The sequence below is a fragment of the Rhinichthys klamathensis genome, unplaced genomic scaffold (assembly GCF_029890125.1).
Source record: "Rhinichthys klamathensis goyatoka isolate OS25496 unplaced genomic scaffold, OSU_Roscu_1.1 h1tg000228l_1, whole genome shotgun sequence".
Lineage (NCBI taxonomy): Eukaryota > Metazoa > Chordata > Actinopteri > Cypriniformes > Leuciscidae > Rhinichthys > Rhinichthys klamathensis.
In genome coordinates, this window is record NW_026606752.1 from 2,926,336 (window position 1) to 2,939,498 (window position 13,163).

The following is a 13,163-nucleotide window of genomic DNA, read 5'->3' on the forward strand; positions in this document are numbered from 1 at the left end:
CTGTAAAATTCATTCGGACACAAGCAAATATAAATATAAATGTGTTTGTGATTGCATATACAATCTTTTAAAAATACTTTTTACTGTTTATATGAAAAATAATTATCTGGCTATCGTTAATAATCACATCGAAAAGACAAAAGGCATAGGTCATGTGATATAAATTATCAGCTGTATCTAAATTTTGAATAACCTTCATCTGGACGGCAAAGTCCCTGAAGGGAGGCTGCGCGTTCACAATCCCTCCCCTTACACTGTGGAGGCGGGAGCGCGCAGTGAATTCTGTCCAAACTCGAGCGCGATCATGAGAAAACAGCCTCTGGACTGCTCAGCATCTCACGGACACTAAAATGTATCATGTGCCGTCTGCTAACAAAAATAGCAGAGATTTCCAGTGGGATAAAAAGGCTACATCATGTTTTGGGATAATTTGACATCTGAGCATTAAATATTGTTTTTAAATCTCATCAAGTGTCGTGTTGACTGAAATCCGCGCGAGCGTTATGAATATATCACTTACAGGTAAGGCACTATGAGAATGTTTTTAAGCAACAATTGTCCAGAATGTAGACAGAAACAATAGCAAAATATAGCTGCAAGCAGCCATTACCGGGGCCAAGTGCAAAAGCAGACGACAAGACATGCCAACATGGCTGGGAGTTTCAGACCAAATGCAGCAAGGAGCAATTAAAGACATTTTAAGATGAATTTAGGCAAAATGGCCTAAAAATCACATACAGTAACTAAAAATATGATTTAATGGATTATCACTTTCGACTAATAGGTGGCGCAGTTATGAAATCGATGCGTTGTGATCAGAGTGAGGTGACAATGACAAAATGTGTCAAAATGTGAAGGCATTGCAGAGATAAAGCCTGAATAGTCATTTTGGCAGCATGCCTCAACTGATGCTGTGGTATACGAAAACGGTTTCGTCTATCGTCACGGAATCCATAACTTTTAGTCGGCATGGTCTGGAGATGACACGATTTCGATTTTGGTGAAAATCGGACCAACGGTCTAGGAGAAGTTCGAAAAAGAAGGATTTAAAAGAAAATAAAGATGGCGGATAGGAAGTTTGGCTGATTATGGCAAACCTGGTATCTGTTTTCGCAGGGCTTAAAGTATTCCGGCACCGTGCCGGATCTCCGGCGTGCGGCAGTAAAAAAAAAAAAAAGGGAACTTGCATGCGGTTTAATATTTTTGAGTCAATTGATTTCACCTACCAATCATATGAGGGGAACACAGCTCTAACTAACGTTACAAGCCTATCAGAAGCAGAGCGGGTCCTGGCAACAGTGTGATTGAGATCCATATACGTCACGTTAGCGTCGTCGGTAAAAGCATGGAGCGCAAGTTCATGAAGCCTGGGGATGATGTCCTACCAGAGCCCGTCTACAGACATTCTCTGGTCCTTCCCACAGGCGTAATTTCCTATGCGGACAAGGGGGACATGTCCCCCCCACTTTAAAATTTGTTTGTTATGATTTTTAACCGCACGCCGTCATTCCCACGGAGGAGCAGGACCGAGCCTATGCAAAATAGCTCACTGAAATGCGCAGGTATAGCGGTTGCGACCATAGACTGTAAAAAAAAATAGATTGCGACACAGTCAGTGATGAAACGCCAGAAACAACAACAGGTGACTAAATCTAATGTCATCATGGATGAAAAAAAAGAAAGGAGATGTGAGTTGGTTGATTCAGGAAATTAGCTCAGGTCAGGATAATGGGTAACTTCAAACTGTTTGCTAAATATTTAATGTAGAACATTCTGTGTAGCTTACTAAAAAAAACATTCGGTGTAACGTTAGTGTCACGATGTGGGTTTGTGTCTTGTCATGTTTACTGGTTCCCTGTCTTGTCCATTAGTTATCCCAGCTGTTTCTTGTTAACCACGCCCCCTTGTTATCCTGTCTAGCTCGTTTGTCCCTGATTATTTAAGCCCTGTGTTTCTGCCCTGTCTTTGTGGGTTGTTGAATGTATGTTCTGTTCCAGGATTAACGTGAGTGTTGGTCGTTCCTGTGTAAAGATTCCAGTTCCAAGTCTCTGTTTAAGTTTATAGTTTGTTTAAATAAAGCGTGTACACTGCGTTTGGATCCAGCCTCCTCTCTGCCTTCACCGCATCACGTTACAGATCATCACAGAACAACTCACCACAATATGGATCCAGCAGTTGTCAGCAACCAGGCCCTCAGAAGTTTCCTTGCCTCGATATTTCAGGAAGGCCAGTCCATCGAGAGGTACGTGAGGGACTTTATGTCGTGCTGTCGTCTGGGGGCTTTAGACGACCTCGAGCTCATGGACTTGTTTTGGAGCGGGTTGGACGAGGACGTTGCCCAGTTAATGCCGGATGACTGTACCAGCTGGACCCTGGAGGGGTATGTCAACCTGGCCCTCTTCTGGAGCGGTTCATCATTTACTGTGGGCGTGGAGGAGAAGAAGCGGCGAGAGCCTGCAATTCACGTCTGCCCAGCCGAGACTGCGCTCCTCAAGCCCGCGCCTCACGTCTGCTCAGCCGAACCCGCGCTGCACGTCTGCTCCGCCAAACCCACTCTTCGTGTCGGACCCCTCAAGCCCGTATTCCGCACTGGTTCTGTGGAATTTGCTAATCCAGAGACCGCGGCGGAGGTTTCGCCGGCCGAACCGGAGTTTGAACGCGTGCCAGCCGGCGCGAACGATTCAAGTGAGTCAAGTGCCGCCGAGTCAAGTGAGTTAAGTGCCGCCGAGTCAAGTGAGTCAAGTGCCGCCGAGTCAAGTGAGTCAAGTGCCGCCGAGTCAAGTGCCGCCGAGTCAAGTGCCGCCGAGTCAAGTGAGTCAAGTGCCGCCGAGTCAAGTGAGTCAAGTGCCGCCGAGTCAAGTGAGTCAAGTGCCGCCGAGTCAAGTGAGTCAAGTCCCGCCGAGTCAAGTGACTCAAGTCCCGCCGAGTCAAGTGAGTCAAGTCCCGAGTCAAGTGAGTCAAGTTCCAAGTCAAGTGAGTCAAGTCCCGCCGAGTCAAGTGAGTCAAGTGAGTCAAGTCCCGAGTCAAGTGAGTCAAGTTCCAAGTCAAGTGAATCTAGCCCCGAGTCAAGTGCCGAGCCGAATGAATCAAGTGAGTCAAGTGCCAAGTCAAGTGAATCAAGTGCTGTGTCAAGTGAATCGAGTGAGTCAAGAGCCGAGTCAAGTGAGTCTAGTGCCGAGACAAGTGAATCGAGTGCCGAATCTAACCAAGTGAGTGAAGCCAGCCAAGTGAAAGATTCAAGCCCAGTGAAGCGCCGTCACAGAAGGAGGAGGAGGACTCGTTTGGCTCGCCAGGCTCCAGAGGGCGTTCCCAGATGCCTCGCCCTGCCGGCCCCGCCTCTGCGCCTCGCCCTGCCGGCCCCGCCTCTGCGCCTTTCCCTGCCTGCGCCCTTCAAGCTCCGGGAGGGCTTTCCTGAACCCGTGGATTTCCCCAAGTATTTTTTGGGGGGGGGCCAAGGGTCCGGTGAGGAGACCATGAGGGCTGCGCCGCCATGGTCGTCTGCAGGGGCTTCACCTCCATGGCCGCCATCACGTCCTGCTCCGCCCTGGCCGCCATCTCGTCCTGCTCCGCCCTGGTCGCCCACGCTCTGCGGTCCAGGCCCGTCGTGGCTATGTCCTGGTCCCGTTCCCCTGCACGGGCCTGGCCCTCCATCCCTCCCCCAGGATCGCCTTAGCTTTACCCCCCACCTGGATCGTCTTTGGAGCGTCTGGAAGCCGCTCCTTAAGGGGGGGGTTATGTCACGATGTGGGTTTGTGTCTTGTCATGTTTAGTGGTTCCCTGTCTTGTCCATTAGTTATCCCAGGTGTTTCTTGTTAACCACGCCCCCTTGTTATCCTGTCTAGCTCGTTTGTCCCTGATTATTTAAGCCCTGTGTTTCTGCCCTGTCTTTGTGGGTTGTTGAATGTATGTTCTGTTCCAGGATTAACGTGACTGTTGGTTGTTCCTGTGTAAAGATTCCTGTTCCAAATCTCTGTTTAAGTTTATAGTTTGTTTAAATAAAGCGTGTACACTGCGTTTGGATACAGCCTCCTCTCTGCCTTCACCGCATCACGTTACAGATCATCACAGTTAGGCCTACCATGAAAACGAGTCCACTTCAAACCGCAATATTTTCTGTCAGCAATGTATGACGAGTGCTGTCAACGTTAACGCATGCGATTCATTTTTGTCCAGCTTTAATGTGTTAAAATATTTAACGCAATTAACCATCCGTTCTTTCTGTCATCCTTTAGCTAGGATTATGATCACGCTCTTATTCACGCAAATGCTTAAACCATTCTCTTTCGCGCCTGAACGAAGAACACACACATTTATGCCAAAATGTCCATTTGGCGAGTATCCTCACAAGAACAGTCTTAAATGAGTTAAATAAAATCTTAAATGGAAGTAAATAGTAGTGAGAGAATGAGATGCGTGAGATCCTGTCAGCAGCGGCAGATCTTAAAGTGACAGGAGCCATTAATTCTGTCTGTCAGTAAAGTTAACCTAAAGAACAGAGGGAACAGAGAAAATTACAAACTGCTCTTGACTAAAGAACGGTTGTAGCTTTGTTAAGGATTAATCTATATTTCATTTATAATTTATGCAGTGCGGACCGTTTTATAACCTTATTCAATTTCTGTATGGTACATGTAAATATATGATATTTATTATAGGTTTAAGGGAGGATTGTTTTAAGTTCATTTAAATTAAAAGTTTTATATTTTATAAGCCTAATAAAGCCTAATTTGGGGGAAATTTTAAACATTTTTTAAAAATCTATAAAGATCTGTGTCATTTAAATAGGCACATTTTTTCAAAAGTTATTAGCATTTTCGGAAATTAATTATAACTTTTGACCAAAAGGTGGCGCTGTCTCGAAATCTTTTGATTACCTTCAGGGTATGGTGCTTATGGCACATACTGAGTTTCGTAATGTTACAGCAATGTATTCGTTAAGTATAGCATTTTATATCACAATGCTGTATTAAAGTCAATGGGAATTTCACGTTTTGTTCTATTATAGTGCCACCAAAAGGCTCAATCCCACCATTTTTTGTATGTGTCCTCAGAGTAAGCCCATACATCTGCGTGCCAAGTTTGGTAAAAATATATCAAATCGCTTCAGATTTATAGACATTTATGTGAAAAAACACGTCAAAAATGACTGACACGTGACTTTGATTGGATTTTACTACTCCTTACTATCAATATTTTGACATTTGGGCAGAGATGTTTAGCCAGTGACCTATGTTTCCAAACTTCTGACGGTGGTTTCATCTCGATCGGTCTAACGGTTTCGAAGATATTGGCAAATGTTTTTTAAGTGCTAAATCACAACACTACACAAACCGTAACGCGAAACCTAGCATGGGTGGTATCGTTGGACTCGGCAAGGATTCAGGAACCGAAGGAGATGACTCCCGTGAAAATCAGTCAACCACACCCAGAGTTATAAGCATTTGAAATTTTAATTTTACCACTAGGTGGCGCTGTTTTGAAACTTCTCAGGCTTCTTCAGGGCATAGTACCGATGACCTATAATGAGTTTCGTAACAATTCGTTCATGCGTTCATAAAATACAGCATTTTAGCACATAATTCAAAATGGCCGACAGCCAAAATGGCCGATCTGGGAGAATTGGATATCAGTCGACTCGGCATGACGCCCTGAATCCAACGAGTCAACTTTTATGATTTTTGGACAAATCATTCAGAAGTTATAAGCAAACATAGACATTTTTCATATCTCTGGACCAGTAGGTGGTGCTGGGCCGAAACGCAGCATGTAGCCTCAAGTCATGCTTGTGATGACATGTACCAAGTTTGGTCTGAATACGATTAAGCGTTGCGGAGATACAGCCTTACGTCTGTTTTTGCAAGCGCCACGTAAAATTAGTTTGTGCGTTTATCGAAAAAGGTTTGATGAATCAACTTGAATTCCATAACTTTTTGTCGGCACTGCCTGAAGATGATCTGGTGCAATTTTGGCTGAAAATAGGACAAACCGTCTAGGGCGAGTTCGCAAAAGTAGGTTTTTTGGACAATTCAAAATGGCGAACATATCTTTATGACGGAAAATTACGTCATAGGGTGCAATCGAATCGTCATAAGCTCAGGAATTTTGTTGATAGGCCTTACGGTTCAAAAGTTATTAGCATAATATGAGTGAAACTTTGGACAGGTGGTGGCGCTAGAGGCAATGAGTTAGAGACACCAAAATTGGTGTATTTAATGTTGGGACTGTCCTCTATCAGAATGTCAAACCATAACAACTTTCCCGCAAACGGTTTTATAGACCTTATGCACCAGAGAAACGTGGGCGCCGTCATCTTTAGAATATTGTCTTTGAACTTCCGTTTTTGCGGTCGCTCTGTATATTTCTATGGCATCGCTGTCCAGGAGTAATTAGCTGGTGAAGTGGATTTACTTATTGTAGAGTTAACAAAAGTTATCATGAGCATTGTAATATTTACCATAAGCATTGTAGAGCAGATGTCTTAACAAATGTCGACCGGGAAATTTTTTACGAGCAGTTCATTCATACCTATGCAAGATCGCTGTGAAAAATACAGGCCGGAAGTCAAAAGACAATGAGCGCAGCGCTGAAAAGGGGCGGGGCTACATAAGGTCTATAGGCTGTCATAGACGCCCAGTCGGAAGAAGAGGAAGAAACGGCAGAATAATAATAAGAACCAGAACAGATACAATAGGTGCCTCCGCACCTTCGGTGCTTGGGCCCCTAATAAACTGTAAAAGTGTTTCTTATTTAAACTTTCAGCGAAAGATTGTAAGGATTGTATGGTTAAGAAGCAGTCGCTACACATCTCTAAATGTTCAAGACATTCGCAACACAAATAAGTTTTATTATATAAAGTGAAGCGCGTTTTCAGCACGCTGGACAGCGGACACGGTACAAGAACGGTACGTTCTCGAGCCTTCGCTGCTCAGTCGCCCGGTAACAGCAAGACGCTCGAGGATGTCGAAACAAAAAAGACAACAGACATCTCAATTAGTCCACAAGAACTTGAGAACTCGAGAAAAAAAGAGAACAAAATAAAGAGAGAATAAATAAGGTAACACGTTAATTTAGGGTGACATAGTTACACATTACTACATGTACTTACTATAGTAATAACAGTACAGTATGTATGCATAATTACATGCCACTAAGCCTAAACCAAACCAAACCCTAATCCTAACCCTATAGTTAGTACATGTAGTTAATTAATTACAATGTAACTGTCACCTTAAAATAAAGGGTTACACTGTATTTTAAGATGTATTTGTTACACTGTAATTATACATTTAAGTACTGAGTAATATTAACTAACTACATATACTTACTATAGGGTTAGGATAGGGTTTGGTTTGGGCTTGCAATGATGCATAATTTATGAATGTAACATAGGTAATAATGACACTAAAATAAACTTAACAAATAAAGTGTAATCAATTATAATAATAAAAGCATTTAGTTTTTGGTAACTTTTCAAAATATATTTGTTTGACACTGATAGCATCAAGTGCTTTTTATTATCATCATAATAGTTTGCAATAGTTAACTTTAAATGACTTCTTTCATTCACATTTGTTCTTTGAGTGTGAAAAATACATAAATAATTTGTACTAATCTGCACCTTTATGTGTGCTTGGCAGGAGCTGAAAATGGCAACCAAATACCTGATGCTTATTGCCTTGGGGACTGCAGTGATTGGCAGTGCGCACTGTTGCCCTGAGCAGTGTACCTGCTCTGATAAATATAACCACCAGTTTGCAGATTGTGCCTACAAAGAACTTCTGGAAGTACCTGTGGGCTTGCCGTCCAATGTGACCACCCTGAGTCTTTCAGCTAACAAGATTAAAGTGCTGAAATCCAAAACCTTTATAAATGTGACCCAGGTGACCTCTCTTTGGCTGGCTCACAATGAAATCGTCACCGTCGAGAGGGACACCTTGGCTCTGATGATCCAGCTGAGAAATTTGGATATTAGCCACAACAAAATTGTGCATTTTCCATGGGAGGACTTGACCAATCTCACTGCCCTGCAGTTGTTAAAGATGAACAATAACGAGATGGTCAGCATCCCCAAGAATGCCTTTTCCAACCTGAAGGACCTGCGTTCGGTCCGTATTAACAATAACAAGTTTACCACCATCGTGCAGGGGACGTTTGATGCTTTGACTGCCATGTCCCACCTCCAAATCTTCCACAACCCCTTCATCTGCTCCTGCAACCTTGAGTGGCTTAGGGACTGGATCACCAAATCCTCAATCTCAATCCCTGACCAAAACAACATTGTCTGCGATGCTCCTTCCCACCTCAAAGGTACACAGGTCACTAGCATGCCCAAACTGGATTGCAAGTGTAGCGTTTATACGCACGTATAAATATAATTAATTATTATTCATAACGGATTATGATCAATAATTAATAATTGAATTATTTTCAGAATTTACTGTAGCAAAATCAATAGTATGATCAGTTTATCAGTTCATCCAATGAACGGAAAGCATAAACAATTATTAATAGCTGGGTTTCAGTCACGTGATTATGATGACGCGCGAAATTCAGATGGAGGGCAGGGTCAGGGAGTGAAGAGCGCAATAGACGAGATGGAGTTAAGTCCGTACTGTACTACTTTACACGCTATTACAAGAGAAAGATATAAACAAAAAATCAAACATATGTTGGACGTGATCCTTACGTTATGAAGAGGAGCGATTTTTCAACTGAATTGAAAGATTTTCCTGCCATCGAGGCGGTAGATATCAGCAATACCTCGTCTTACAGACATACTTTGACTTTACAAAGTTCGTTTCACAAACATAGCCACTTAAGTTGTATTAACTCACCTTTGACGAAGTGATTACTGCACACACGGGCATTTTCCCATTCGGCTCCTCCCGACCGCAGACGTAGGCTAAGTTAGGTTTGCAAGCCGTTTTTCCTGAGTTTTTCGGTCAATTTCTTGCATTTTCCCCCCTTATGAACAACAACTTTTGCTACACAATAAAAACTCCACGCGGTTTGATCGATTTAAGTAACCATAAACGACGCAAAACATAGGCATTTTGAGTTTGTTATAGTGCTTTCTAAATACAGCAAATCACTTCCTGCCCTCCATTTGCATTTCGCGCCATGGCAACGCAGTGGCGTGACGTCATATGAAAACAAGCTATTCTAGGAAATATAATATCTTCTTGGCCAAGAAAGACTAATTCCCAGCTAACAGCTAAATTAAGAAATAAATCAAGGGTCAAAGCATAGGTAACTTAGATCGAAATTCAAGACAATAAATCTGTAAGCACATAACACAAGTAATGCTTCTCTTTTCAAGTACAAACAATACTTTATTGATTATAAGCCTATGACTAACACACATAAAACTAATATAACACAAACACACGCCCACGCATTCATACAAGTTGAAGAAAGACAGAGAGTGAGGAAGAATGAGTTTTAGGAGTTAGATGGTGAGATCCCAAGTTTCTATATGCACTTAAAAGACATGACCTGAACGAACCATCAATAATTAATTTCACCCTTGTATCGTTTCGTAGGCGGGTAATTCAATTTGATTTTAAAATGCACCTGCAGTTTCAGCTAAAAGTCTGGAGGTACTTGCTTGTCCTTGCGTTGCTTTTGGGGATTCCCTTTTGTCGGTGTGAAGGTGTTCCCCGGGTCCGTGGTTTTGCTGATCTTCTCGTGTGCCTGGATAGATCTTGGGCAGCCAGTCACGTGGTGTGCTGGCGCGGATGAATGAAAGTCTTCGAAGTTGGAAGCTGGTTTTGCAGTTGAAACGTTAAAACGAAACTTTGCAGCAAAACTTAACTTAGAACCGAGACTTTTAACGGAAAAGAAAACAAAGGAAAGAAAGTAAGGTGAGACGAGATGGCTTGACTGAATCTGTTTTAACCCATATCTTGATTTGGGTCATTTGTCTCTTCGTCTACATGGTTACTATAACCATCGTCGGCTCCACCCGGCTTGTTCTGCCGAGACCTTTTCCGAGGGAGGGAGCAAGAGCATCAGAGAGCAGAGGGCAAGAGAACCAGAGAGAGCACAAGAGAACGAGAACACAAGAGAGCCTCACAAGAGCATCACAAGAGAGAGATTCTGTGTTCGGGTCTAAGATTTTAAACTCAAAATGTTTGTCCCGCCTCCTGGAGGAATTTGGAATTCGGACAATAAGATACTATATGGTTATTTGAGAAGGGGGTCTTTTCTATCCCCCCCCTTTCTCTCATCGTGAATCATGTGCTATCTGTGGTCTGCTTAGTCATCAGCTCGAACAGCGGATTCAGTTTAGACATAATTTCCATTTTAAGAACATAAACATTTTTACACAGATTTCAATCGAGCCATCTTTTGAATTAAAAACATACGAGCATAATGATAGGAAACACGACACTTTCATTCCAGTATCTCTAATATTTAAAACAATTACATGACTTAGATGTGATCTAAGCAGAATAGACACATACAGGGGTTGTAAACACAATATATAATTATGTTATGTTACATGATTTTGATTATGGGTCAGTCAAGAATTGTTCTGGGATGAGTTTATTGGTATTGGAGAATTGGAGGAAAGTCCTTATGTGTGTGTGTGTGTGTATCCTTATGGTCAGCATTTGTCGCATCCGTGGTGTGTACCACGTGAGGGTTTAGTTCGCAAATGGTTGTCTTCAAGACAAAGGGTATTTTTGTATGGACATCCACAAGGAGACGTACTAATTGATGAGGGGAAAACTAGCTCGGGACCCTGAATGGTTCAGTCTGTTTAGTCGCAGGGGTCAGGTGACTTCTTGTTAGGGCCTCTTGTTTCACCATTTCTGAACAGATCTGTTCTTGCCAAATTATAAAACATTGACAATGTTCTTCCTTTAGTTAAACAACAAAGGGTCTCTTGACTCCAGTGCCTGGGGCGATCTGGAATATGCAGCCCCTTGTGTTTGATTATGTACGAACGCTTCACTCGTGTGGGTTGCATTCTCGTTGTCGCTACACAAGGCTCCGTCCGTGTCCATAACATATCAGTCAAACATTGAAAAAACTGAACTCTATGAGTGATATTTGGTCATGCTATACTGCGAAACAAAAGGAACCACTAAACCTGACGTCACATGGGAGATATACGCTGGAAACCAACTAATTACATTCCCTTTACCCGCCATTGTCGAAAAAATTGAGATTCCGGTTAATGGGCCGCCTACGAACACCAGGTTCCTTGTGTTTCAAAACGCCACCTTGATCATCCCTCGCATGAGTAAGAAAGACAACGGCAACTACACCTGATCTGCTGTCAGTACACGTTTGATTTTGTGGTGATCGCTCAAGAGGTTTCAGAGACTGAGGCCAAAGTTCAGCTGAACCCTTTCCAGATGGCCAACGCAAAGTCAAACATTAACCTCAGTCAACAAGAAGACCTCCAAACTGCAAATAAGGAGCCTTTTAGCCTTTTCCAGACGACCCAACGCAAATCTCGCGGGAGCGGGCGGTTTGAACTTTACTGCGGGCGGGAATGGGCGGACAAATAAAACCCCTGCGGGATTGGGAGGTAGCCTAACGACATGATGGAGATGTCAATGATGTGGAAAAGAACCTTAAACGAGGTATTTACAGCACAAAACCTGAGCAAGGCAAGTCTGACATTTACTATTCATCTTCCTGATCAGTGCGTCAGAATACATGCAGGCCAGGGAAACGAAACCAACAACCCCATGAATCTCTTTAACAATAGCAATACAAATACGCGTTTTTTTCCTGCGGGACGGGAGAAGACACAAAGTCAGTGCATCTCTATTATTGTGCGGGAATAAATTCTCCGAGTTTTGCGGGTGCGGGCGGGAGTGGACATACATATTGCGGGAGCGTAACACATACGTTGCGGGAGCGGGCGGTAATGGTCAAAAATTTGGCGGGCGCGGGCGGGAGCGGGATGAAGAAAACAGTCCCGCGCAGGACTCTAGTGGAGTGGTCCAAGATAGAGGAGGGTGTCAACGCCTATCGCTTTCAGGGCCTCAAGCCAGGCACTAATTACACCCTGTGCCTCACCTATGGAGGCCAGGACTGTCAAGTCCAAGTGGTCTTCACATATTTATGGCTTGATGATAATTAAAAAAAAATATCAACCCAATTCTAAATTTGAACGTTGTAGGGGATTATGTGAATTTTGATGAACCTACAAAAACACTTACAGATACATACACACGTACACACTTACAAAGAGGCCCGAAACGCAAGGGCCGTAAAGGACGGAAAAACGCACATGTATGGCGAACAAAGTTTGCTCCGGAAGTCCCCCCATCTGAAGCAACAGAGAACTGATCTCACATGATTTATGAGGCAACAGGTGGTTGTTCTCACATGATATAGTTCCTCTGGAAGATACCCAAGAAAATTGCATAGGAACAATGTAACCCAGTTCCGTATATATATATATATATATATATATATATATATATATATATATATATATATATACACTCACCGGCCACTTTATTAGGTACACCTGTCCAACTGCTCGTTAACACTTAATTTCTAAGCAGCCAATCACATGGCGGCAACTCAGTGCATTTAGGCATGTAGACATGGTCAAGACAATCTCCTGCAGTTCAAACCGAGCATCAGTATGGGGAAGAAAGGTGATTTGAGTGACTTTGAACGTGGCATGATTGTTGGTGCCAGAAGGGCTGGTCTGAGTATTTCAGAAACTGCTAATCTACTGGGATTTTCACGCACAACCATCTCTAGGGTTTACAGAGAATGGTCCGAAAAAGAAAAAACATCCAGTGAGCGGCAGTTCTGTGGGCGGAAATGCCTTGTTGATGCCAGAGGTCAGAGGAGAATGGCCAGACTGGTTCGAGCTGATAGAAGGGCAACAGTGACTGAAATAACCACTCGTTACAACCGAGGTATGCAGCAAAGCATTTGTGAATATATATATAGCCACAACACGCACAACCTTGAGGCGGATGGGCTACAACAGCAGAAGACTCCACCGGGTACCACTCATCTCCACTACAAATAGGAAAAAGAGGCTACAATTTGCAAGAGCTCACCAAAATTGAACAGTTGAAGACTGGAAAAATGTTGCCTGGTCTGATGAGTCTCGATTTCTGTTGAGACATTCAGATGTTAGAGTCAGAATTTGGCGTAAACAGAATGAGAACATGGAA

General features: G+C 43.1%; 1 protein-coding gene across 1 annotated transcript; it reads left to right on the forward strand.

Annotated features, from left to right (window-relative positions):
• The first annotated feature begins 228 nt into the window (after nt 1-228).
• Nucleotides 229-12,103, forward strand: LOC130099286 (immunoglobulin superfamily containing leucine-rich repeat protein 2-like). Its single transcript, XM_056264895.1, has 4 exons — nt 229-522; nt 7,638-8,340; nt 11,057-11,266; nt 11,955-12,103. The coding sequence occupies exons 2-4, from the start codon at nt 7,647-7,649 to the stop codon at nt 12,101-12,103; spliced, it is 1,053 nt and encodes a 350-aa protein (XP_056120870.1). The 5' UTR covers nt 229-522; nt 7,638-7,646.
• The last annotated feature ends 1,060 nt before the right edge of the window (nt 12,104-13,163 follow it).

What these genes read in the sequence shown, in the direction of transcription:
- LOC130099286 (XM_056264895.1), top strand. Translation starts at nt 7,647, where the DNA reads ATGGCAACCAAATACCTGATGCTTATTGCCTTGGGGACTGCAGTGATT. An exon ending in TAGCATGCCCAAACTGGATT is followed by an intron (nt 8,341 to 11,056) that starts GCAAGTGTAGCG and finishes TCTATGAGTGAT; the next exon opens with ATTTGGTCATGCTATACTGC. An exon ending in CATGAGTAAGAAAGACAACG is followed by an intron (nt 11,267 to 11,954) that starts GCAACTACACCT and finishes GCAGGACTCTAG; the next exon opens with TGGAGTGGTCCAAGATAGAG.